The 26,941-nt window shown below is 55.9% G+C and overlaps 1 protein-coding gene across 10 annotated transcripts in view; it reads left to right on the top strand.

Moving 5' to 3' along the window:
• Positions 1-26,941, top strand: part of INAVA (innate immunity activator) — a 36,221-nt gene that overhangs the window by 1,927 nt on the left and 7,353 nt on the right. For 3 of the 10 annotated variants that reach the window (XM_073320029.1, XM_073320028.1, XM_073320025.1), the window contains exons 1-5: positions 9,381-9,677; positions 16,738-16,877; positions 20,049-20,173; positions 22,897-23,019; positions 24,269-24,491. In XM_073320029.1, coding sequence (XP_073176130.1) covers positions 16,823-16,877; positions 20,049-20,173; positions 22,897-23,019; positions 24,269-24,491 — 526 coding nt within the window. In that variant the 5' untranslated portion in view covers positions 9,381-9,677; positions 16,738-16,822. Of the gene's footprint in view, positions 1-9,375; positions 9,678-15,176; positions 16,027-16,737; positions 16,878-20,048; positions 20,360-22,896; positions 23,020-24,268; positions 24,492-26,941 lie in introns of those variants that run through there. The other 7 variants (XM_073320030.1, XM_073320031.1, XM_073320032.1 and 4 more) reach the window with 7 other exon arrangements.

Genomic DNA, 26,941 nt, shown 5'->3' with positions numbered 1-26,941 from the left:
CCTTCTCAGAAAGGTTCAACAGTGACTTGGCCAAAGAGCTGAGGTCAGGAATGTCCATTGTCTGCCCTGGGGCAACTTTTGACAGCAGCGAGGGAAATCCATGCAGAGCCTGGTCTGTTTGCGTGTGATGGAAGTTCCAATAGACTCTGACCCAGGGCCTCACAAATGAGGTGGCTCTTGAAATGCAGAAGGTTTTAGGTTTTAGTTGCTAAGGGTCTGTCTAGGCTACCCACGTTACAGCGATGTGCGCAGCGTGTGTTATCGGCAGGGGAGAGCTCTCCCGGCAATAACAAATAACCCCCCCGAACGAGCGGTGGTCGCTTTCTCGTCGGGAGCGCGGCTCCCGGAGCTAAAGCCCTATATACTGGCGCTTTTCAGCGCTATCAATTTTTGTCGCTCGTGGGGTGTTTTTTCACACCCCCTAAACGACTGAAGTTTTAGCACTGAAAGCGGCAGTGTAGACGCCGCCTGACAATCCTGCTGTGCAGGCAAGAGCGGTTCTTCAGGAGCCCACTTGTGGAGCGGCTTTTGTCCAGGAAAACCTCCTACTGCCTGTCGGGGGGAAGGATCCCCATCCCTGATGAGGTTTGCATCTTTGAAGCAAGGGAAATCAGTCTCTTTCTCGGCCCTGCGGGATGATGGATGGTCTGTGACTAGGCAGGGAGACATTAACCGGCATTTGTCCTGCAGTGTGGATTATTTTTAAAGAGCTGATTATCAAAGCGGGATGAATCCACACAGTGGCCTGTGAATTCCCTGCCGTCTAGCTAAGACAAAGGAGCCTAGGTGCAGACAGGCAGGAGAGCGGTGTTGGAAGGGAAGCCGCTGGGGATCACCACTGCTTTATCACTGGCTTTCTGCCTTTAATTTCTCTTGTTCCTGGGCAGGGAATGTTTGCACAGTGCAGTTTGGTCTGGGTGCTGCTTCCTTTGGCACATAGCAGCTGAGAGCGACAGAGCAAGGCAGGTTTAGAAACCGTCCTGATCCCTGGCGACAAGAGGCCGAAAATGTGACAAGGTTTCTGAGATCAACAGGCTCTTTATTGCTCACTGTGCTAACATGCAAACCTGATAATCCAGCCTCTCCCACCCACCAACAGCCACTGGCCTTCACCCGCTCCTCAGCACGGTCACTTCTCCAAAAGCCATTGCAGTTTGTTTGCTTTTCCAGAGTGGGCTGGATTTTCCTTAATGACTTAGGAGTCAGTGGGACTTGTACTCCTAAATCACTCTGGCACTTTGAAGCTGCCACCCCCAGGGTACTGTCAGGAGGGAGAGCACAGTGTGGTGTTATTCACAGGGGATGGGGGCAGGAGCCCAGGAGTCTGTTTCTGGCTCTGTCGACCTTGGGCTCATCACACCAAATTTTCAAAGCTAGATGCTGGTTTTGGTGTCAAACTTGAAACACTTCGGGCCTGATTTCCCAAAGTGCTGGGCACCCCCAAATCCCAGATGAAGTCAGTGGACCCTGGGGGTGTCTGCATCTCGGAGATCAGGCCCGGGGGGTCTCACAAATTCAAGCACCCTAAACCAGTTTAACCCGTCTGTGCTGCAATTTCCCCCATTACAAATAAGGAAAAATGAGCTCCTGACTTGCTTCCCAGGGGGTTGTGCGACTGAGCCCCCTGTTGGTGAGGTGCTTTGGGATCCCTGTGTGGAAGGCACTATATGAATGATCTGAGGACAGTCTATTAAAACCAATTCTATTTTGCACTTCTATAGCGCGCTCCACCCACAGAGCTCAAAGCACGCTTCAGTATTGTCACCCAACGGTACGGATACGGAAACGGAGGGACAGGGAGGTTGGACTAGGCTTGCCCATGGCCACGAAGCAAGCTAGTGTCAGAGCTGGGACCAGAGCCCCAGTCTGTCGTTCGTCAAAAGAAGTGAACAAACCATGTTTGTGATGCAGCCTGCTTGATATGTGTGTCAGGCGTTCGCAGAGGGTCGGGCCAGAAGGGACCGCGCTGATGATCTAGTCTGAGCCCCTACACAGCACAGGCCAGAGACCCACCCCTGGGTTCCCGCATGCAGCCCCTACGCTGTGCTTGAGCTAGAGTAGCTCGGCTAGACGAACGTCCAGGGGGACATGTGGTTTAGCAATGAACTCTCCTGGTCCCTGTTGGCAATCCCAGCCTGGCCGGACACCGCAGGATGCAGTCATCGGCTTCCCCGTTGTTGCTGTGAATTGGGGGGAGTCTCCTGTGAGAAGAGAGGCCGAGGCTGCACTGGACGGGGTACCAGCACAGCTCGATCAGTACAGCTGGACTGGCAAACCCTCCTGGTGGGGATGCAGTATCCACTGGCCAGAAAGCGCCGTTGGCAGTATAGATTGTACCAGTTCCCTGCGTGAAATACACCCCAACCCACACTGCTATGGCAGCAAAAATGTCTAGGGTAGCCCTGGCCTTGGATTACAGGTGTTGGCATCTGAGACAAAGCCAGATAAGCTTGGCCTTGCTGTGACTGACATAGCAGGAATGCGGAGAGAAGGGGGCGTCTGTGAGCCAATGGGATTGATCCAGTACAAGGGAACATGTGATCTCCCACGAACAAAGCAGCGCTAAGCAATTGTCCGATTGGCTCATCACCTTGGAACAACCTTGGTTTTATTTAACCAGGAGCTGTCCAAATTGTTTTGCCGACTCCCCTGGAGGGGGAAGAGGGAATCAGGCCAGGCTGGAAACACGAAGAATAAAATCTCAAATCAGCAGCATGAAGTTCCAGGGGATTCCCTGGCACCAGCCTAAGGGATCGCCCACCCTGCACTGCAGTGTGGACTGTGGGGGGTGGGTGAATGATAGTGCACCCAAAAGTAGGGAGCTCTAACCGCCCCGTGGGGAGGCTGCTGGACCAAATGAAAAGGTAGCTGGTTTGCACTACCATAGGCCTGTTTGAATGAGGTCTTTTGCGCCTAACTCACTTTAGGCACTTTGGGAAATCCCACCTGCAGTCTCTGTGAGTAATATTTCAGAAGTGCTCGGTGACACACTGAAAGCCAGTGGGACTTAGGCTCCTCAGTAATTGAGGCACTTCTGAAAAAGTTCCCCACAGAGATGACAGGTGGGATTTTCAAATGCACCCAAGTGAGTTAGGAGCACAAGTTCCATTGACTTTCAGGTACTTTAGCGGTACCTCCCTAGCCCAGACAGGGGTGTCACTGGGCCCACACCCTCAGTGGGGAATCGGAAATCCTGACCTTTGCACCTTCCGCAAGGGTTCTCTGTAACATCAGCTGTAAGGAACGATAGCGGGTCAGATCTTCAGCCGGTGTAAATCAACATAGCTCCATTGAAGTCTTATCGACCTAGACTGATTTCCACCAACGGAGCATCTAGACCAGGGGTTCTCAAACTGGGGGTTTGACCAGGGTGGGTTGTGAGGTATTACATGGGGGGGTCGCGAGCTGTCAGCATCCTCCCCAAACCCGACTTTGCCTCCAGCATTTATAATGGTGTTAAATATGTAAAGAAGTGTTTTCAATTTAAAAGGGGGGTCGCGCACAGAGGCTTGCTATGTAAAAGGGGCCACCAGTACAAAAGTTTGAGACCCACTGATGTAGACCATAGTCTCGTTTTAAAGTGACCCTGGAGGTATACACCACCTCCACCTGGTGAGCGCCTGGCACTGTGGTATCTGGGCTGCCTTTGTGTGCACAATATAACACCCGCCTGCCCGTGAGAGCAGGGAGCTCGTCCTTTGCACTGCTCTGATGCCCATGTGCACAGTCCCACAGCCCCATTGTCAGTGCAGCTCGAGGCACTCGGGTGCAGAATTCTTCTCTGCTGGCAGAACGTGCGCCTTCTGCTGGCTGCCTCCCCCTTCCTGCTTTGGTCATGGCCACAGACGGGCTTGCTCTTCGTGGCCCTCCCAGCGGGGAGGGAGAAGATGTCAGGAAACGCCGGGAGGCCATGCACAGGGTTGGGCTTGGATTGTGTTGCTACCTGTGTCGATCAGGAGTGACTCTGCTGAAGTCACTGGCCTTACTCACAGGTAAACCCAGGGTCAGCAAGAGGGGTAAAGCCCCCGCCTGTTCAGATCAGCTGTTGCTGTGGCTTTGGGAGAGCAGAGAAGCTTCTCAGGAGCTTGGGACAGGACCCATCTTCCTTCTGTTCCCCTTTTCATTGTCTTCAGTCGCATGGTGACCTGTCCTGCCCATATGAAGGGTACAGCCCCTGCCCCACGTGGCAGTCCACTCAGTGGCACTGACAAGCGCCACAGGCTTTGAGGAACAGCATCAGAACCTTTGCCCCAGTTCCAAACACCTGGAGACCATGGCTCTGGCTCTGCATTTATTTAAGAGCCTCTGTGGCTCTTGGCGCTGGAGTATCTGAGCATCTGCCAGCTATCAGTGGGCTCCATCCAAGGCAGGCAAGTGTTATCCCCATTGTACAGCTGAGGAAACTGAGGCACAGCATGGGGAAGTGACCTGTCCAAGAGCTCATGAGACTCTGGGGCTGCCCCAGGAACTGAATCCACATCTCCACAAGGCCAACCTTCCTCTCCACCTGAACTCAGTGCTGTCATCCAAGGCTACTCGGCCTCTTTGAAGAGCTCTCCCTGCGGCGCTGACGTTTCATGGTTAGTATTTATTTTCAGCCTTCCCAGAGCATGGTTAATAATCCCTCTGCTGCTGCAACATCCCGACCCGTGTGTCCAGTGCCTGCACCAGACAAGGCTGGGCAGGTCAAGTCTTTGTCTTGGACAACAAGGAAAGTTCTCAGGCCAGAACCCAGCTGTGTTCCTTCTGCGGCTGGCCAGGCATTGGCTGCCCTGGCCCATGGCTGAGTTCTTACCGGAGTGGGTGGGCGGGCTGGTGGGTGGGAAGAAGGCTGGCAGGGATGGAACTAGGGCCAGAAATGTTGGCCAGGGATTTTCTGATGTGGGCACTCATTTTTTTTGGCAGAGCCACTTGAGAAGCCAGGGCCCTTCCGAGGTGCTGCCTGGGTATGTGACTCCATCGAAGTCAGTCACCTCATCGAGTCATCGAATCTCAAGGCTGGGAGGGACCTCAGGAGGTCATTTAGTCCCAACCCCTGCTCAGAGCAGGACCAATCCCCAACTAAATCATCCCAGCCAGGGCTTTGTCAAGCCGGGCCTTAAACACCTCTAAGGAAGGAGATTCCACCATCTCCCTAGGTAACCCGTTCCAGTGTTTCACCACCCTCCTAGTGAAAAAGTTTTCCCTAATAGCCAACCTAAACCTCCCCCACTGCAACTTGAGACCATTACTCCTTGTTCTGTCATCTGCTACCACTGAGAACAGTCTAGATCCATCCTCTTTGGAACCCCCTTTCAGGGAGATGAAAGCAGCTATCAAATCCCCCCTCATTCTTCTCTTCCGCAGACAAAATAATCCCAATTCCCTCAGCCTCTCCTCATAACTCATGTGTTCCAGCCCCCTCATCATTTTTGTTGCCCTCTGCTGGACTCTTTCCAGTTTTTCCACATCCTTCTTGTAGTGTGGGGCCCAAAACTGGACACAGTACTCCAGATGAGGCCTCACCAATGTCGAATAGAGGGGAACGATCACGTCCCTCGATCTGCTGGCAATGCCAATACGTATACTGCCCAAAATGCCATTGGCCTTCTTGGCAACAAGGGCACACTGTTGACTCCTATCCAGCTCCTCGTCCACTGTAACTCCTAGGTCCTTTTCTGCAGAACTGCTGCCGAGCCATTTGGTCCCTCGTCTGCAGCGGTACATGGGATTATTCCGTCCTAAATGTAGGACTCTGCACTTGTCCTTGTTGAACCTCATCAGATTTCTTTTGGCCCAATCCTCTAATTTGTCTAGGGCCCTCTGTATCCTATCCCTTATGCTTCTCCCATCCTGTCAAGGTTCCTCCCCCACTCTGAACTCTAGGGTACAGATGTGGGGACCTGCATGAAAAACCTCCTATGCTTCTCTTTACCAGCTTAGGTCAAAACTTCCCCAAGGTACAAAATATTCCACCCTTTGTCCTTGGATTGGCCGCTACCACCACCAAACAAATAGTGGTTACTGGGGAAGAGCTGTTTGGACACGTCTTTCCCCCCAAAATACTTCCCAAAACCTTGCACCCCACTTTCTGGACAGGGTTTGGTAAAAAGCCTCACCAATTTGCCTAGGTGACTACAGACCCAGACCCTTGGATCTTAAGAACAATGAACAATCCTCCCAACACTTGCACCCCCCTTTCCTGGGAAATGTTGGATAAAAAGCCTCACCAATTTGCATAGGTGACCACAGACCCAAACCCTTGGATCTGAGAACAATGAAAAAGCATTCAGTTTTCTTACAAGAAGACTTTTAATAGAAATAGAAGTAAATAGAAATAAAGAAATCCCCCCTGTAAAATCAGGATGGTAGATACCTTACGGGGTAATTAGATTCAAAACATAGAGAACCCCTCTAGGCAAAACCTTAAGTTACAAAAAAGATACACAGACAGAAATAGTTATTCTATTCAGCACAATTCTTTTCTCAGCCATTTAAAGAAATCATAATCTAACACATACCTAGCTAGATTACTTACTAAAAGTTCTAAGACTCCATTCCTGGTCTATCCCCGGCAAAGACCCAGCATACAGACAGACACAGACCCTTTGTTTCTCTCCCTCCTCCCAGCTTTTGAAAGCATCTTGTCTCCTCATTGGTCATTTTGGTCAGGTGCCAGCGAGGTTACCTTTAGCTTCTTGGTGAGAGGAGCTTTCCCCTGGCCAGGAGGGATTTCAAAGGGGTTTACCCTTCCCTTTATATTTATGACACCTCCCATTCCTGCTTCATTCAGGCAGAGATGTCTGAAGAGTGCTGCAGAGATGGGCTATACATCCCAGTGTGCTGGACGGGGCACGGGGACTGTGTTTCTGGCCATGTTTGCAGGAGCAGATGTGCTGCTGAGCACGGTTCCTGGGATGTGTGTGGGGTCGGGTATGGTAAAGAAAATCCTTTAACTGGGCATTTCCTTGTTTTGAAGGCCTGCTATGCACACACGCTTTCTGCTGGTATCGCTGTCAGGCAGAAGTGTAATTATTTACCAGTACAGTTATACCACTGCGAGCACTAATGTGGGTGCAGTTATACCAGTATACAGGTGCCTTAAGCCAGGAGAGTCTGTTCCCCCTCCTGGTTGGGGATGAATTGGACCGGTAAGAACACCTTCATACCAGTATAGTTGTGTCCACACTCGGGGCTTGGACCACTTTAACCCTAATGGCCCTGTAACCCAGTACAAGTTCTGTGTGGAGACGAGGGCTAAGGGTTGTGGGGGACTGGTGGCACTTACACACCTGGGCCTGGTTAGTGATGAGAACAACTAATAATCACCCCCCAGTGCCGCCCATCAGTAGCCTGGTTTTCATCCGAGGATCTCCAAGCACACTGTAAAGGTTGGTTAATTCAGCCTCCCAGCAGACCAGTCTCACTAGCCCTCTTCGACAGGTGAGGAAGCGAAGTCGTGGGAGGGGAAGTGACTTGCCAGCCGGCCAGTTGAGAGCAGAGGAACCCCTGGGCTCTGCTCTGACCACTAGACTGTACTCCCTGCAGATATCCTCAGAGAAAAGTCACAGTTCTGTGACCAATCAGCCCCTTGCAAGGGGCGGCTCCATTCTATGCGACCTCTCACTCTGGCTATGCAGTTACTGCACGTCCATCACTGAGCCAGCCTAGACGCCGTCTTGTCTGAAGGAGACAGGTGCGGAGCGTTGTTCCAGCCCCGCCGTGGAGGGTTGGTCAGAGATGGTGAATTTCCTTCCATTTGTTTCTGTGACGGGGCTGCACTGAAAGAACCGGGCCCCGTGGCCCAGCTCTGGCAGCTGGCTGGAGTTCCTCTGACTCAGGGTGCGTCTAGCCGAGCGTGTGAATGTAGAACCAGCAGCCGCCCAGCGTGGGCACTGATTGCAGCAGAGCGTTTGTGGCAGCGGCAGGATCCCGGCTGTTTGGCGGAGTCTCCACTCCCTGGCCTTTGGAATCCAGCCGCTCAGCGTGATTTCCACTAAAGAGAAATCCAGCCCTTCCTTTGCCTTTATCGTGCTGTGCCTGTAACCCGTGTGTCAGATGTGACGTTCCTGGACTGTCTGGGTCTGGGTTAGCAGGGGAGCCACTTGGGGAGGGGAGTGTTTGTCCAGGGCTGAACGCACTGGGGCTGAGTAATGATTAGGCTGTGTGAGGGGTTTTCTTGGCAAATGCTGCAGTGTTGTTACCATTCTGAGACAGAGATGGACGGAGACGTTCTCCCACGATACGCTGGCAAGGGATTCACCCGGCAGCTCGGCTTCCTGCAGCGCTCAGACCCAGGCAGGGTGCCCCAGAAGTCGTGCGCTGCGCCTGTGTGGACACAGCGGCTCCCATGCTAGTTCTCGGTACGGGCGCTCCAACTGGAGCCAGCCTGCCCCGCGTGCAGCCCGCCGTGAAGACCGTCCCCGGCACAGCTAGAATGGCGCCCGGCGGGCTGAGACCCAGCTCTGTCTTTGGTGCTCCCCAGGCCGGCGCTGAGGGAAGGAGCAGTCATGGCAGAGCTTCTCTTGGCCGAGTTTCCAGCTTAGTTTCATTTTTGTTTGAATCTTTGTTCAGAAGGAGTTTTCTGGGACCGTCAGGTTCTTTGCTTGCTGGAGGGAAGAAGTGCCTCAGTTCTCCTGCTTTTTCAGCTGTTCAGGTGTGTTGTGATTAGCTAAGAACCCTGGTCCTGATTCTCCTCTCACACCACTTTCATCTTGGTGTAACCTCACTTCCTTAAATGGGATTACTCCTGTGAGTGAGAGGAGAATTGGGCTCAGAGGGTTACTCCTGATTTACATCCAGGTGAGAGAGAGGAGGATGGGGCCCAGTGGGTTTTACTTCTGATTTGCACCAGGGGAGTGAGGGGGATTTGGCCCCAGTGGGTTACGCCTGATTTACACTGTGGGGAGTGAGAGGGGAATCAGGCTCAGTGGGGAGGGAGGAGGGGAGTGAGAGGGGAATCGGATGTGTCGTTTACCCAGGCTGGTCCTGCTCAGAGCTCAGTCAGTTCCCGTATCCCTCTGTGACAGCCACTGCTCCCTGGTGTGCCTCTGGCCGGTTAGGCAAGGCCTGTGTTTGGGAGACAGCGTGCAGGGATTCCCTCCCGCCTCACCCCTGCAGCTGTGGGCTGGTGAGCTCAGATTACCCCTAGCTGAGCTTGCACAATCGTAGCACTGTGTGCGGGTGTGCGTGGCTGAGCTTCTCCTGTTGCTGTGGGGCAGTGGGAGGGGTGTAAGCGCTACAGACCGAGCAGGAGGGATCCGCACGCACTGTGGGGTGCAGGCGATGTGCTGTGCTAAGGCCCAGGCCGGTGGCACAGCTGAGCCTCTGGCTGGGTGGGACAGGCCACTGCGCCCTGGCTGTGCGTCTTGTGTGGTGCAGGTTTCCCACGCAGCTCTTGGAAGAGGGCTTGCTCCTCCCTGCCCCGGGAACACCTTGTGCCGCTTGCATGCTGCCTCTGCGCCTGGCCCCGCCGCGCCTGGCAGGGCTGGGACGGTGTTGCTCACCTGCCCCTCCTCTCTGACTCACTGGTTCCCCTGGCACGGCAAGAGCCAGCGGAGTGGAGCCAGAGCGAAGACAGAGGCTGGCGGAGGGGACCAGTCGACTGTGTGTGGGGGGATTGGGAGAAATCCGTGAGCTGGATTTCAAATCAGAAGGCAGCTGTTTCTGGGCCGGCGCAGGGTGGAGAAGCCCGCCAGGTAAGGACGGCTCTGCTCCTTCCCGGGGGTCGGTAGGTGAGCTGGGGCGGGGGAATGAATGGAAGGGAAACCCGGGGGCCTGGGGTGGAGAAATTCGCCAGCCCTGCCAGCCCCACTCGTGGTACCAGAGCACATGGCTGTGGCCTGGGAGACATTTCCTTCCTGTGCCATTCTGGAGCCCCCTGGTTCCGCTGGGGCTGCGGGGAGATGGGGGAAGGAAGAGGGGAAAGGCAGCCTCCTTGTTTACCACAAGCCCTTTGTATTCAAGGAGAGTGGCTCTGGCCATCCCCTCTCTGGAGGGTGCTAATTACAGCTCCTGGGAGGGAGAGGGCAGCTGCCGTGGCAGGGCCTGAGAGGCCCCTCTTTGCTGGTACCCCGCCGCCCCCCCAGTATGGGACTAGCAGAGTAACCTCGCTCAACACTAAGCCAGCAGAGAGACACCCAGGGACTTCAGTGGGCTTGGCTTAGCTCCGGGGGGCGTGCCATCCCCAGCACTCACTACAGGAGTATGTTCTCAGTGGAGACAAAACCAACCCCTAGTCCTTTCTCCGGAGCCCCCTCGCTTTCCCTCCCCTCGTTGCAGTCTCTGGGGCTGGGGACGCTCCTTGGGGGTTTTTATTTCTGCTAAATCCCCATGGCTCAGAGTTTGCCAGCCCCCGGTGCTGATGTCTGGGCTGGCAGGAGGTTTGTGCTGTTCGGCTGGCAGAGCAGCCAGGATATGGCTCTGGTGGACGGACCCGTCCGGAAGATTCACGCCCAACGGCCAGGGAGGCAGCGAATGGGGCCGAGTCACTGCCAGGAGCCCTGTGCTGTCAGGCAAGGAAACTCCAGGGCCCAGGAGTGGGTCAAAGACTACAGGTGTGAGCAGGACTGGAGCAAGGGACTTGGGGCCTCCTAAATGTCCCAGAGCCAGACCCTGAGGGAGCCATTCCTGATACAGTATGGGAGGCTCCAAAGATTTAGGGGTCATTGGCCACGTGGCCTAGAGCAGTGGTTTTCAAACGGCGGGTCGCGGCCCAGTCCTGGGTCATGTCGGCTCTGGTCAGCATTGCCAACTAGGCCATTAAAGGTCCCGTTGGTGGTGCCACCAGGCTAAGGCAGGCTGGTCCCGACCTGCTCTGACACCGCACTGCCCCCAGACGCGGCCAGCAGCGTGCTGCCCCCGCCCCGAGCACCGGCTCCACACTCCTGGCCAATGGGAGCTGGGGTGGGAGGGGGCGGTGGCTGCAGGTGAGAGCTGCGCGGAGTTGCTTGTGCACCTCTGCCTAGGAGCTGGACCTGTCGCTGGCTGCTTCTGGGGCACAGCGTGGTCCGCGGTGCCAGGACAGACAGGAAGCTTGACTTAGCACCCCCGCTACGCCGCTGACCGGGAGCCTCCTGAGGCAACCCCATGTCCCAATCCCCAGCCCTGAGCCCCCCGCTGCACCCCAAACCACTCATCCCAGGCGCCACCCAAGCCTGCGCCTCCAGCCCAGAGCCCTCGCCCCCTCCTGCACCCCAACCCTCTGTCCCAGCCCAGAGCCCCTTCCGACACCCTGAACCCCTCATTCCTGGCCCCATCCCACAGCCCTCACCCCCGCACCCTAGCCCCTCCCACACCCCAAACCCCTCTGCCCCAGCTCCTTTGGGTCACAGGCATCAACAAGTTTCTTCAACTGGGTCGCCAGAAAAATGTTTGAAAACCACTGGCCTACTGGATGGGGCACTACACTGGGACTCAGGAGACCTGTCTTCTTTCCCCGGCTCCTCTGGCCTGCTGGGTGATCCCGGCAATCACTACCACTCCCTGTGCCTCAGTTTCCCCATCTGTACAATGGGGATGATGATCCTGACTTGCTTTGTAAAGCACTTTGAGATCTGCTGATGCAAAGCTCCAGATAAGAGCGGCTATTATTTATTCATTATGATCTTATCTTGAGTAGAAATAGGAATCACTGGAACCTGGGCTAACGCCCATCCAGGCTTCTCTCCGATTTGCCTGGGGGCGCCTCGCAGCCCAGGGGTGTTTGAAGAATCAGCCTGTTGTGGTGTTGCCTTTGCTCTGCGCCGGTCCCTCTCCCGCTATAGCGGGTGGCCCCTCTCTGGGACGTGTCCGTGCCAGGAACTGCTCTGCATTGTGTCCTGACCTGAGACCTGGCCTCTCCACTCCCCTCACCACTGAGCCCAGTGCGGGTGTGTCCTTGCTGGCCCCTGCTCCTCTGCCCTGCCTTGCTCCCCGCATGGGCCTGCCGGGTGAAATGTACAATCAGTGACTTATCGCTCTGCATGAGTAATGAGGAAGGAGACAGGCTGCTTCGCCTCCTGTGACTTGCTCCCAGTTAACCCCTTCCCTGACGCCAGTGGGTTCGGGAAGGGGACTTGGCTGTCCCTGGGCAGGAGTGGAGGTGTCATGCCCTGGCCCTGCTGCCTCTCCCTGGGGGTGAGGGAACTCAGCAGCGTCCCTAGCAAACCAACCTGCCTCCCTTCCACAGAGAGCACAGGGCTGTGTGGACGCTGCATTCGTGGCTGTGTGCCCACAACAGAGCCACATGGGCTCTCGGTTTGGAGAGATGCAAGTCTGGATTTTCTGGGAGCCCAGCACACTGAATGCTTCAGAGAATCCGGGCCACACTGTTCATCTTGAGAGTCAGACGGTCAAACACAGGCTGTAAGGGGCTGGCCCTTTGTGCATGGGCAGAGCAGGGAGGTTGGCACTGGCTTGGAGAAGGCTGCTCATGAAAGAATTGTAGACACTGGCTCAGGATGGCTGCCGAATCAAATGTGAAAACAGAGTGAGCCAGACACTCAGACGGTGTCCTCAGGGGCTGCGCTCATGGCAGATCTTCCCTCAGCAGCAGGGGCTCCTCAGCCTGATCCCCAAAAGGGATCCATGCGTGGGCAGCAGAAGGAGGGGTGGCCGTTGGCATTGGCAGGCAGGTGCCAGATGGAGTGACATGCAGGGCTGCAGCACACGAATCACAGAGGCAAAGAGCCAAGGTTCCAACGGGCCGGAATACGGATTTCTGGTGAACTTTCCAGAGGACAAGGGGAGGGGCTAGGAAGAGGTGCGTGAGAAATATTATGATTTGTTACGGCTGTGGTGGGAGCAAGGCAGGCTTTGGCCTGGACAGAACAGGGGCATGCAGCCAGCAGGGTGATCCTGTGGGCTCTGCTCTGTTCTCGTTCATAAATTAATCCTGGCTGACACCTCAGGAAGCTTTCCCAGTTTCTTGTTTTTCCCATTAAGAAAGGGATAGAAAATATCATACTGCCTCGATATAAATCCATGGGACACCCACACCTGGAGTACTGCGTGCAGATGCGGTTGCCCCATTTCAGAAAAGATGTATTGGAATTGGAAAAGGTGCAGAGATGGGTAACACAAGTGGTTAGGGGTATGGAACGGCTTCCGTATGAGGAGAGATTTAAAAGATTGGGACTGTTCTGCTTGGAAAAGAGACGACTAAGGGGGGACATGATAGAGGTCTGTAAAATCATGACTTTTGTGGAGAAAGTGACCAGGGAAGTGTTATTTACCCCTTCACATAACACTAGAACCAAGGGTCATCTAGGGAAATTAATAGACAGCAGGTTTAAAACAAATAAAAGGAAGCATTTCTTCACACAATGCACAGTCAACCTGTGGAACTCCTTGCCAGGGGATGTTGTGAAGGCCAAGACTATAACAGGGTTAAAAAAGAGAACTAGTCAAGTTTCTGGATAATAGGTCCACCTGTGGCCATTAGCCAGGATGGTCAGGGACACAACTCCATACTCTGGGTGTCCCTAAAGCTCTGACTGCCAGATGCTGGGCCTGGACGATAGGATGGTTCACTCCCTCTGAAGCACCTGGCACTGGCCACTGTTGAAAGACAGGAGGCTGAGCTAGCTGGACCTTGGGTCTGACCCAGTCTGGCTGTTCGGATGTTCTTATGCTCAGTTCCCGCCCCGGGTGCTGTGCAGCTCACACGCCTCCCCCTGAACCAGGGACCTGGCCGTGAGGGAGCAGGGGTGGATTTATGGGGCTGCTGAGGTTTGGTTGCAAAACCAAGTGGAATCTGGATTGTTGTGCTGGGATTCCCAACTAGCCAGGCTGAACTCAGGGGATGAGGACATGGGGGTGGGAAGAAATGAGGGGGATGGGTCCCTCCCCGGAGCCCATTAAAGTGTGGGCGTAGGCCCCCCACTGACACCGGCAGCTCCGGTGCTGGCCTCACACTAGGCAGCTCTGCACCGTGCCCGTTTCCCAGCTGACAGATGTGAGAGTTAAACAAAACCTGGGCTTGGTGCCCAGAGAAACTGGCCATTCCCTTGACTGAACCTGCCAGGGCTAGGGGGCGAATCCTTTGTCACAGGAAGCGGGAGGGGCCCTTCCCCTGCTGCTGAGACAGGAGCCTGGGAGTGGGACTAGGTGAGCTCAGGGTGCTGGATGGGGGAGACACAGACAGCCTGGAGCCGCAGCAAGAGGGAGAGGAGAAAGGAAGAGCTGGCCAGGACCGGGGGAGGGGTGGAGGCGTCGGCTGGGGCAGGGGTGGGGGTGACGGCTGGGAGCAGGCGGAGGGGTGGAATTAGGGAGCCTAATTAGGAATTAGGGGAGGGTATGACATCCCAGTGGACATGGGGTGGGATGGAGCGGGGTTGTTGTCCAGCAGTGGGTGGATGCGGGAGGCAGGACAGAGACCGGCGGGGCCTTGAGCTAAACTCTCAGGTTATGTCTACACTGTGATGAACCCGTGGGTGGCCCAGCTAAGCTGCCTTGGGGCCGCGAGGCTCGGGCCATGGGGCTGTAGAATTGCAGGGTCGATGTTCGGGCTCAGGGACACTCCCCACTCCTGGGGTCCCAGAGCCTGGTCTCCAGCCCAAGCCCCGTGAGGTTGCGTCAGCAGAGCCGGCCCGGCTGCGGGTGTTCGTGGCCGTGTAGACGTAGCTTAGCTGCTGCTCAGCAGCGCCCCACACTCAGAGCTAGCTCTGCCCGTACCAGAGGGGGGCGCCAGAGCAGATCTGCAGGGACCCTGCAACCCTGGAGCCGGCACTGTGCTCCCAGGCGTGCTCCTCGGCCGACTCGCAGGGAGCCTGAATTTCCCCACTGTGTGACTCGCAGCATACAGCTGGTCTGCCCGGTGACTCCGGGGAATCGATGGCAGCAGCTGCAGCAGCCTCACCAGTTTCCTCACCACCGTGTGGCCGCTGCTGAGTCTGTGCCCGGGGTTGTGCCCTGGACCTGAGTTCCTGGCATAGCCCCATAGGCAGAACACAGCCTGTGAGTGCTCCCGACAGGGGGGCCCATGGGCAGGGTGGTTCACAGGGGGCTCCTGGGGATTCAGCCAAACAGTTTGGGGCCCAACTTTCCAAGTGACCTCTGATTTGAGGGGCCTCCGCTGTGGGGGTCTCAGTGGATCTGATTTCCGGGGTGTGAGGAAGCTGGGGTGACCTGTGGATGTTCAGCACCTTTGGCCCCAGGCCCTGGCTGGGGGTATTTAGGCTCCTGAAATTCAGAGGCTGCATCTGAGAGCTCGTTGGCTGGAGCAGGATGGTACTGGGAGTATCTGCTGTCAGGGCTGGGTGCCCACGCTGGCTAGGCACGCGGCTCAGCCTGTAGCTCCCCTCGGGAAACGGACTGGGTTTCTTCCCGCGCTCCGTTCACAAGAACTGGCTAAATCAATCAGGGCAGGTCTGCAGGAGTACGCGGAGTCAACGCCAGTCTGGTGGCTTGTGGTTTCCGCTCACAGTGAGGCGAACGGTGAGCAGCTCGGCTCAGGAACCCGAAAGTGCGAGTGAAACTCGGTGGCTGGGATTCCAGCGTTTTCTGAAACTGCTGGGGGGCTGGGCCCTGTGAACCGAAAGGTGGTGTTCTGCGTGCCGTGCTTGGCTGGCAGACTCGGCTGGGATCTGGCTGGTGAGCTGCCCTTCCTCCTCCGGGACGGACACCAGCCAATGGAGTGACTGCGTGAAAGTCACCGGCCCCAGGGTCCCGCTCTCCAGAGCTCTGCACACCAGGAGGCTGGCCAGGGGCCACCCAGAGTGGCTGCACTTTTGCTCCATCGGTGCAGGGACCCGGGGTGTAGTTAGCTGGCTGCTTATGCCAGCTTGCTTTCGTCACCCCAGCAAAGGCCGCGTTTTGCACTAGTGCAGAGGGTCTACCCCAGCAGCGTGCCCTGGGGACCCACAGAGATACAGATACGCAGGGCGGGGGGATTCGCTTTCTTTCTGGGTGGGATCCCTCTGCCCCTCCCCTAGGGAGCGGCTAGTCCCAGCTCCAGACAGGAACTCTGGGAGACTTTCAGTTTCTCATGTAACAGGCTGACTCAGCTGGCGGGGGCGGGGAGACAGGCACAAACGCCGGCTCTGCCCCCACCAGAACAGCTGCAGGGTGAGCAGCAGTGAGTGGGACAGGTGGCCCCCAGGGCTCCACTCTCGCAGGCTGGGGGCCACGCAGCGGGATTGTTCACTGGGACTGGGGCAGCCAGTGCTGTGGCCCCTACAGCTCCAGAAGGACAGTGCACTCCAGCTGCCCGCAGGGCTTTCCTGCGCCAGGGGATGGAGGGACGGAGAGGCAGGGAAAGGGCTTGGGGAAGGGGATGAGCTGCCAGTCCCCAGGGGTGCCATCTGAGATGCCCTCTAGGGGCCTCAGCAGCTCCCGGCCCCAGCTCCCCCCACGCAGCCTGGTGCAGCATCAGAGAGCTTGGGCCAAAGCTCCGGTGCAGCTAATGTTCTAAGTGAACCCAGGGGGCCTGAGGCAAACCCCGAGCCTTGCCCCAGGGCCCGTCTGCACCGTGGGCCCAGCTCCCTTTGCAGGGCAGCTCAGACGGGAGCTTGGCGAGAAGGCATGAGAAGGAACGTTCCAGCTGAACGAATGCCCCAGTGTGTGTGTGTGTGTGTGTGTGCGGGTGTGCGCGACGGCCTTACACAGCTCTGTGTGTGTGTACCAAGTATCAGAGGGGTAGCCGTGCTAGTCTGTATCCACAAGAACAACTGCCACCAGACTCCTCGTTGTTTGTGTGTGTCTGTGCGATGGCCTTACACAACACTCTGTGTGTGTGTGTGTGAAGCACTTCTGAGTCTTTGTCTTTTATTTAACCAGTTCCCACTCAGGGTCGCCCACTCCCGGGAGCCTCGGCGTGGGTCTCTGCCCCTCACTGTTCCTGCCCCCGGGGCCACCACTGCCCATGGAGAGTAAAGAGGATATCAGCGACTCGGACAGCGGGATCATGCTGCACTCAGGTGGGTGAATGGCAGGCTAAGTCCAGCTGCCGGCTGCCGCCCTCTGCATCGGCCTGGGGCTGGAATGTGAGCCCAGGAAGGCGGGTGTGGGGGGAAAAGCTGTTCTGGGTCAGTGTCTCTTCTGGGGATTCCCCTCCTGGGCCCTTCTCAAGGTAGGTTTCCCTGCACTGAGAGCTGTGTCTGGAGCGGGAGGCCATTTGCCAGGGACACGTGAGCCCTGAAGTGCCTGTATGTCACACACATCCGTCCTGTAACTGTAACCGTAGGCAGGGCTGCGCTAGCAGGGGCTGCAGGTTGGGAGAGAGGGGCACCGGCAGAGCTGTGGGGACCCAGGGCTGGGCTGGCAGGGGCTGCGGGTTGGGAGAGAGGGGCACCGGCAGAACTGGTGGGGAGCCCCAGGCTGGGGTAGCAGAGGGGCTGTGTGTTAGGACGGAGGAGCAGCGGCAGATTGGCCTGTGTGAGGAGAGCCTGGGGTGGCTGAAGATCCGGGAGTGAGTGGAGTCATCAATGTATCTGTGAACTTCCAGTTTTCAGCATTTATTTGGCAAAAATAATCAGCTGATACTGTCACAACTCCCCCTCCCCCCCGCCCTCAGATTTTCCAGTTGAAAATCCTGCTCCCTATGTGCCCAGTCATTCCCAAAGTCAGTCTAAAGGTGCCCCCCACACCTAGAGATGCTGGTTGGAGGGCGGGGGGAGGTTGAGGATGTCCCCAGCTTCATGAAGGTTGAGACCTTACCTTGAATCCCCTGGGCTGTCAGTGAGCGGGGCACGGTAACCACTGCTAAGATTTACAGCTGGATTCACCGACGAGAACACTGCCTTCAGGATCAGGCCCCCGGTCCAGGACCTTAGCTCCGGCAGGGGCCGGTACCAGATGTGTCAGAGGAAGCTTCTTAGCTCCAGGCAGCTCAGGAAAGTCTGCAGCATGGAACAGAAATGGCCAGGAGTGGTGACACATTGGTGAGGCCTCATCTGGAGTACTGTGTCCAGTTTTGGGCCCCACACTTCAAGAAGGATGTGGATGAATTGGAGAGAGTCCAGCGAAGGGCAACAAAAATGATTAGGGGACTGGAACACATGAGTTATGAGGAGAGGCTGAGGGAGCTGGGATTGTTTAGCCTGCAGAAGAGAAGAATGAGGGGGGATTTGATAGCTGCTTTCAACTCCCTGAAAGGGGGTTCCAAAGAGGATGGCTCTAGACTGTTCTCAATGGTAGCAGATGACAGAACGAGGAGTAATGGTCTCAAGTTGCAGTGGGGGAGGTTTAGATTGGATATTAGGAAAAACTTTTTCACTAAGAGGGTGGTGAAACACTGGAATGCATTACCTAGGGAGGTGGTAGAATCTCCTTCCTTAGAGGTTTTTAAGGTCAGGCTTGACAAAGCCCTGGCTGGGATGATTTAACTGGGAATTGGTCCTGCTTTGAGCAGGGGGTTGGACTAGATGACCTTCTGGGGTCCCTTCCAACCCTGATATTCTATGATTCTATGCTACAGGCGTGCTGAGCTCTCGGCAAAATCCAGCCCCAAGGGCAGGTGCTGAGCCGTAGGAAATTCTGGGCTAAAAGGAATGTCCTGGTGCGAAGGGGAAACATGGCTCTCTCCTGCCCCTCCATTTGCATTCCACTCCCAGGACCCAGCTCAGCCCCCGCTGTGGATGAAACCAGCAGTGTTTCCACTCAGAAACCTGCAGTCAGGGCTCCCTGCTTTATCTGATGGCAGTGACCTGGAGCTGGCTGCAGCCTGCTGATGCTCCAGCTAGAAACATTCCGGGCTGGGCTGGGAGCCTGCAGGCCAGCCTGTACTTTGAAGTGCCACTTACCCTGAGATGGGCCATTCCTGCTCTGGGATAGCCCTAAAGGTCAGCCTTTTTAGGTACCAGCCCCAATCCCACTCCAGGGAGGGCCTGAAGGGCCGCTCTGTTTGGGTCATTAAACATCAGCTGTCACGGTCACCTGGTTCCAGCAGCGCCCCCGCTCCAGCCCACAGAGGATGAGGAGTGGCGCTGGGCTGACAGGCTGGGGCAGGGAACTAGCCTCAGACGCATTGTGGGAAGTATCAGAGCGGGCTGAAAATTGGAATTTCTGTCCCATGGAAAATTCCGATATTTCTAAATTAATTTTTATCCCAAATTGGGCTGAAAAGTCAAAAGATTGTGGTCACATGACTTCCATGATGCACTGCCTCGGTTAACTACAGGGTGACCGCAGTGCATCATGGGAGATATAGCCCAGCCAGGAGCCCAGTCCCTAGAGGCCAGTGGGGGCACGAGTGCTGGTGGACAGATTAATGTAAAACTGACTCGGAATGAAACCTGGGTTTGACAAACCAGAGCGTCGCCGCTGGGCTGGCCCAGCCCAGACCCGAATCTCCCATTTTGATTTTCCCAATAGAAAAACAACACATTTTGGCAAAATTGAAATTTTTCCTGCCGAAAATTTTGATTTGACAGTTAGTGCATCTTGCATCAAAAAAACACATTTAGATGGGAAATTCCAGACCCCCGAGTAAATCCTCAGTCAGATCAGTGACGCTGGCGGGCTTGGCAGCCGGATCAGCCAACACCTCCCAGCTGCTAACGCGAAGTGAGCAGAATTGGAGGACGCTCGATCCCTCTGGACTGGTGGGGAGCTCTGTGGGGCAGGATCGTCTCTGGGCTCTTTTTCAGCACAGGGACTAGCATCCTGGGATGCACTTGAGCAAGCTGTAGAGAGCAGCGTAACAACACACAGTGAATCCACTTGTTTAGTTAAATCTTCACAACGGCTCCAACAGCAGGTTGGTTTGTGTTGTTATTCAGAGGGAGAAACTGAGGCACAGAGAGGGGCAGTGACTTGTCCGAGGCCACGGGGGGGGAGTCACTGTCGGTGACTGGAGTAGAGCCATCGATTTCCTGGTGCCCAGCCCTGCGCATGGCGTGGAGGCTGCCGCTCTCATCCTGGAAAGGGGCAGTGTCCCCAGCCAAGGTGACTTGTATGAATGAAGGTGCCCCAGCTGGCTGGGGGAGAAACCAGCTCGGGGTGAGCTGCGGAGATGGCACAAGATTCGGTGCCCAAGCCCCAGGCACCTTAGAATCCAAGGCCCCAAGTGGCCCCAGTCTGTGCTCAGGGCTGGCCCTGCGTCTCCCCTCTGGCTGCTGAATCGCGACTCCTGCTCTCATCCCTCACAGGCCAGGACAGCCCCGTGTCTCTGCTGAAGGACCTGACCCAGGCGGTGCGCAAGCAGCAGCAGGAGCTGGCAGCGCGGCTGGAGGCCTGTCTGGTGGAGCTGAGGAAGCTGTGTCTGCGCGAGGCAGTAAGGAGCCCTGGATCTCGTGGGCTGGGCCTGGCGGCGGGTTGGCTGGATGGAGATTGTTCGGCCATCTCTCGTTTGGAGAGGAACCTGGTGGCTTTCCAGGAACTTGGGGATCCCTGCGTCTGACGGAGGGGGCTCCACCGGCTAGCCCAAAGCCACAGCTTCTACCTAGGGCGGCCAGTTTTGGTGGGACTTATTCCTGGAAGTTTCATCAGAAGACAGTATCTTTAATTAAAGATTAATGTTAATTCCTGAAAAAAGAAAAGGAGGACTTGTGGCACCTTAGAGACTAAGCAATTTATTAGAGCATGAGCTTTCGTGAGCTACAGCTCACTTCATCGGATGCATACCGTGGAAACTGCAGCAGACTTTATATATACACAGAGAATATGAAAAATTACCTCCTCCCACCCCATTGTCCAGCTGGTAATAGCTTATCTAAAGTGATCATCAGGTGGGCCATTTCCAGCACAAATCCAGGTTTTCTCACCCTCCACCCTCCCCCACAAATTCACTCTCCTGCTGGTGATAGCCCATCCAAAGTGACAACTCTTTACACAATGTGCATGATAATAAAGTTGGGCCATTTCCTGCACAAATCCAGGTTCTCTCACCCCCTCACCCCCCTCCCAAAAACCACACACACAAACTCACTATCCTGCTGGTAATAGCTCATCCAAAGTGACCATTCTCCCTACAATGTGCATAATTAAGGTGGGCCATTTCCAGCACAAATCCAGGTTTTCTCACATCCGCCCCCCACCCCCATACACACACAAACTCACTCTCCTGCTGGTAATAGCTCATCCAAACTGACCACTCTCCAAGTTTAAATCCAAGTTAAACCAGAACATCTGGGGGGAGGGGGGTAGGAAAAAACAAGAGGAAATAGGCTACCTTGCATAATGACTTAGCCACTCCCAGTCTCTATTTAAGCCTAAATTAATAGTATCCAATTTGCAAATGAATTCCAATTCAGCAGTTTCTCGCTGGAGTCTGGATTTGAAGTTTTTTTGTTTTAAGATAGCGACCTTCATGTCTGTGATTGCGTGACCAGAGAGATTGAAGTGTTCTCCGACTGGTTTATGAATGTTATAATTCTTGACATCTGATTTGTGTCCATTTATTCTTTTACGTAGAGACCGTCCAGTTTGACCAATGTACATGGCAGAGGGGCATTGCTGGCACATGATGGCATATATCACATTGGTGGATGTGCAGGTGAACGAGCCTCTGATAGTGTGGCTGATGTTATTAGGCCCCGTGATGGTGTCCCCTGAATAGATATGTGGGCACAATTGGCAACTGGCTTTGTTGCAAGGATAAGTTCCTGGGTTAGTGGTTCTGTTGTGTGGTATGTGGTTGTTGGTGAGTATTTGCTTCAGGTTGCGGGGCTGTCTGTAGGCAAGGACTGGCCTGTCTCCCAAGATTTGTGAGAGTGTTGGGTCATCCTTTAGGATAGGTTGTAGATCCTTAATAATGCGTTGGAGGGGTTTTAGTTGGGGGCTGAAGGTGACGGCTAGTGGCATTCTGTTATTTTCTTTGTTAGGCCTGTCCTGTCCTGTACTACATAATGTAATTACATGTAAGTCATTATGCAAGGTAGCCTATTTCCTCTTGTTTTTTCCTCCCCCGCTCCCCCCAGATGTTCTGGTTTAACTTGGATTTAAACTTGGAGAGTGGTCAGTTTGGATGAGCTATTACCAGCAGGAGAGTGAGTTTGTGTGTGTATGGGGGTGGGGGGGATGTGAGAGAACCTGGATTTGTGCTGGAAATGGCCCACCTTAATTATGCACATTGTAGGGAGAATGGTCACTTTGGATGAGCTATTACCAGCAGGATAGTGAGTTTGTGTGTGTGGTTTTTGGGAGGGGGGTGAGGGGGTGAGAGAACCTGGATTTGTGCAGGAAATGGCCCAACTTTATTATCATGCACATTGTGTAAAGAGTTGTCACTTTGGATGGGCTATCACCAGCAGGAGAGTGAATTTGTGTGGGGGGGTGGAGGGTGAGAAAACCTGGATTTGTGCTGGAAATGGCCCACCTGATGATCACTTTAGATAAGCTATTACCAGCTGGACAATGGGGTGGGAGGAGGTAATTTTTCATATTCTCTGTGTATATATAAAGTCTGCTGCAGTTTCCACGGCATGCATCTGATGAAGTGAGCTGTAGCTCACGAAAGCTCATGCTCAAATAAATTGGTTAGTCTCTAAGGTGCCACAAGTACTCCTTTTCTTTTTGCGAATACAGACTAACACGGCTGTTACTCTGAAACCTGTTATTAATTCCTGGAGACTCCAGGCCAGTCCTGGAGGGCTGGCAACCCCCTGGCCTTGATTGCAGGCTGCCACGGCCAGGCCGGATGGCTGGGGCAAACCTTAGCCCTGGCACTGAGGGGTTAGTTTGGGCCCATAGCTGCTCTGGTGTCTGGGCTATCCCAGGAGGATGGGGAATACATGGCAGTGCCAGTCAGTTAGTGCAAAGCTGACCGTGTGCTAGGACCACGTGCACGTTGGCTGGTGTGCCCACTCCTCCAGGGCCTGCCCCCCAGGGCCACGTGCGTGTAGGGTGGGAGCACACTCCTACGCAGGACACGCTCCCCAGTGCGCCCCGGCTCCTCACCCATCTCTGGTGGAAAAGACGTGCCATGTGTGATCCCTTCTTCCCCTGGTGGTGCCCTGTGCTGCCCTGGAGGCTGATGTCTGTCCCTGCCCTCCCCAGGAGCTCACGGGCATACTGCCGCAGGAGTACCCCCTGAAGCAGGGGGACAGGCCCCCAATGGTGCGGCGGAGGATTGGCACCGCATTCAAACTGGACGAGAAGACAGTCATCTCACGAGGAGTGGTAAGGAGCCTGCTGAAGCCCGGGGATCTCTCCCTGGCGTTAGGCAGGGCACGGATGGGTCACCGCCACCACTTCATGGTGGCTCATTTGAAATGAGTTTGGAGGGTCTCAGAACAGTTCCACAGTCCCCAGCACCCCCACAAGCCCGGTCTGGTGGGCTCTGGCTCGGTCGGTCCACAGCACAGGAACTGCTCCGGCCCCTTGTTGGCTTTCTCAGCGCGGAGGCCAAAGAGTGAGGAGGCCCTTCCAGGTCAGGGGGAGGCAGCGGTGAGGGGACGGATGCTTCCCTTGCTGTACCCGCCCGGTAGATCAACGGAGTCTCCAGGCTGCCCCACCCCATCGGTACTGAAAACGACCCGGATGCCTGTCCCAGCCGGCTCTGTCTGTCCCTAGCCGTCTCCAAGGGAGGAGAGCCCAGCACTGAGGGGTGGTGGACAGCAAGCTGGAGCTGTCCCAGCTCTTGTGAGGAAGCCCAGAGGTGCTGAGGCTTTGATGCTCAAGCTAGCAGGGTGGAGGAGGGGAAAGGGCATGGCTCCATCAAATGGGCAGAGTCCATTGATGCTTGATTTGCAAGAGTTCGTTAACATGCCAAACTCTCCACCTCCTGGTGACCTCTGCCTCAGCTTCCTCTTCCAGCCCACGCCCCAAGATAATGACCCAGCGTCCAGAGTGGTGCTGAGGATGGGGGGACGGGAGCGGGGGACGACTGCTCCCTCTGGCGGGAGGGAGAGGTGGGAGCATGTTTCCTCTCCCTTGACTCCAGTCTTGGGGACCAGCCTGTTGAGCCTCTGCCTTAGCGCCTCAGGAGACACAGCCGGAGCCGGGAGCCCAGTGCGCAGCGATCCCCGCACCGGGGGGGGGCAGGCGGGGCTCTCTCCAGAGCCTGAATCGTTCCTGGGACTCCCCGCTAGCTGGGGCTGAACATGCCTCGTATGCAGCGCTCCCAGCCCTGCGGGCCCACGCGGGGGAGAGCACAGGGCGGGCAACCAGCTCAGACTCCGTATGGCTGCCTTGGGGCGCGCCCGGGATCTGGACTTCCCGGGGTCCAAGGTGTTTCCTGATCTGTCCAGTGGGGCAGGGGTGGAGTCGGGGCGGGGCCGGAGCAGAGGGGGGGGTCAAGCACCCACTGGCACAAGCAGAAGTCAGCGCCTATGGAAGCCTCAGGTTTCCCCTGAGCGAAGGCCTAGCTGGACGTGGTTCCTCCTAGCCCCAAGCGCTGTTCCATGGCTTGTGTCCTCCTCCCATCCAGGACCCGCTGAGCACGCTGGAGAGAGACCTGGCCTTGCAGCTGCAGATTGCCGCAGCCACGCATCGCCTCTACCGGGAAGAGAACATCAGCAAGCACATCAAGAAGCGGCGGAAGAACATGGTGCTGAAGGAGGAGAAGAAGCTGAAGGAGCTGGAGAATGCCCTCAATGAGTGCCGCTTGAGGGCAACGCAGGAGCCCAGGCCCAGCCCCATGGCCCTCGGGGGTGAGCTGCGTGTGCAGGCCAGATCTTGGCCGACTGCTCCATCAAGGCCTGCCTAGTGCGAGAGAGAGCGGGCGTGATCCAGTGGGAGCCCCTGGCCCAGAGATCAGCTGCCTCTGGCTTGCCTGGCTCCAAGGAGCAAAGGGCCTTGTTTGTAGCCTTGGCGTGACTGGGACTGGCACTGGGTGGCTCAGCCCCTGTGAGGGTTTGTCCTGCCCCAACGGTTGGCACGTTAACTGTGCCGCGGGACGTGTCGGCCGGGGGGTAGGTGGTAACTCCCATGACTCCTTGGTAGAGCTGTACAGGGATGGCCAGCACTGCCCCGATCACCGAGACTGGTGTCCGCTGGGTTATTGCTATAGCTTCGCACTCCGGCAGGGTCTCCTGTAGCCCCAGAGAGGGTCTCACTGGTCCGCCAGGGCCCGTCTCCCAGCTCTGTAAATGTTCGGTAATGGCTGTTGCTGAGGAAGGAGAGGGCAGGGCCCCCGAGCTCAGCTGCTCTTGGAGGTACGTGACTGGGGGCAAGCTCTCCCTGGCTCCTCTGCTGATGAAGTTAAACCCTTGAGCAGGAGATGAAGCTACATATGTCTCAGCTCCCCAGTGAATAGCTGGAGGTTATGGAGCTTTCCCAGGGCTCCTGCAGCAGCCTGTTCCAGAGGTCTCCTCTTCCAGCTAAAAGCACCTAGCTTTGCTTTCCTCCTGCTGTGCCTGAAAGAGGGGAATCAGACCAGTTACTCCTGAGTGACACCAGTGCAAGTGGGAGAAGAATCAGGCCCACCAACTTGCCCGAGTGGTCATCCGCGGCAGCACCCTGAACTGCCCGCCCCAGTCTGGCTTCACTTGCCTTCCTGGACTCCGTTTCTCAAACTGCTGCTGTCTCTCCTGCATGCTTCTGTTTGTCCCCTCCCCAGAGCTCCCGCTGCACTCCCCCACCTCAGGGCTGTGGCAGGCAGGGCAGGAGGTGTTTCCATAGATCATGTGTTCATGCAGAAATGCTGATTTGTGCCAAGCGAAGCCGTACGTGGAGTCCTTTTGGAGTCAGCGAATCTCCTGACTCAGAAAAACGTGTGCGCGGGGGGGGGGAATATTTCAAAATTGTTGAAGTGGTTTGTTGTGATATTTTCAAAATGAAAAATTCCAGTTTTCCAATTCCAAAAGACTTTTGGTTTCAAAATTGAAGCTCATTAGACAAAACAAAGATTTTAAAAAGAGACACAAGTGGAAACTGAAATGAAATGTTTCAAAATGATTAAAATGAAAACAGAATCTTCTGAGTCACTCGAACCAAAACTGTTGCAGTTTTTGGTTAACTAATATTTTCAAGAGTTTGACTTTTTGTCCCAATTCAGAATGGGAACACTTTCAAACTCCTGAAAGTTTTGGAGGGCTGAGACATCATGTTGCCTCCAGCTCTAGCTGTGAGCAGCGCGAAGGAGAGCAGAAGAATTCAGAATAATATTTTGCCTTTTTACAGGGCCTTTCAGCTGAGGCCCTCAAAGCTCTTTTCAGACATTAATTAATGAAAGCATCCCAACAGCCCTGAGGCAGGTAGGGGATATCCAGGGCAATTCCAATCCTTGTCAAAATGCAGCCTACTCTGAAGTGGAGCCCAGGGGCTGTTAAACAGCTGAAAGCATCCATGTAGAACAGGCAGTTAGGATTGTCCCGTTGAAAGCTCAGGGATTTGGGCGGGCTGGTGGAACTTGGCCTGTGGTGCAGGTGAAGGGGAACCTCTGAGCCACGTCTGACATTGGCTGCCTCGTCGTCTCCACCCAGGGCTCACCCGACAGACCAGAGGCACAAAGATGAGGGGACTTCCCAGGCACCATGGTCCTCTCCCCACCCAGCCCCTGAGGTGATGCAGGCAGAGTGCAGGGCAGGGAAAGGAGAGTGAAGAGGCTCTCGGTCTCCCCAAAAGGGACTGAGCATGTGTCTGGGCGTGGGGCTGCTTTCTGAGCCAGCAGGCGGGCTGGGGGCTGTGGCGGAGTGGGGGCAAGAGGCAGCGCACTCGACTTCTCTGCACGGGCCAGGGGACTCTCGCTGCTGCGTGGCCTGGGCTGAGCTCTGGGGTCTACGCTGTGTGCCCTCCCCTCTGGTACCCTGCTTTCCCCCCTCGCCCCCCGGCTGGCATCTCCCTTCCCGAGAGGGGTGGCCGGGGCGCAGCTAGCGAGACCAGGGCAGTGATGGGGGTGCCTTCACACCTGCAATGCTCATGTTCCGGTGCCCTCTGGAGGGCTCCCCGTGTCTGGGGATGGGCGAGGGGGGCTGAAACCCGCAGGAGCAGCTGCTAGGCCCAGCTCAGCAGAGAGGAGCGGGTGGGAAGCCTGTAGGGACATGCCTCCTGCATGGTGCCAGTTAACCCTTCAGGCACCAAAGTGCTCCCTGCCTCCACCGGCTTGATCCTGCCTGGGATGGTCCCACGGGTTCCACCGCAGAGGCAGCTGCATTGCAGT

The sequence above is a fragment of the Lepidochelys kempii genome, chromosome 21 (genome assembly GCF_965140265.1).
Source record: "Lepidochelys kempii isolate rLepKem1 chromosome 21, rLepKem1.hap2, whole genome shotgun sequence".
Taxonomy (NCBI): Eukaryota; Metazoa; Chordata; order Testudines; family Cheloniidae; genus Lepidochelys; species Lepidochelys kempii.
This window is presented reverse-complemented; position numbering and strand designations above follow the sequence as displayed.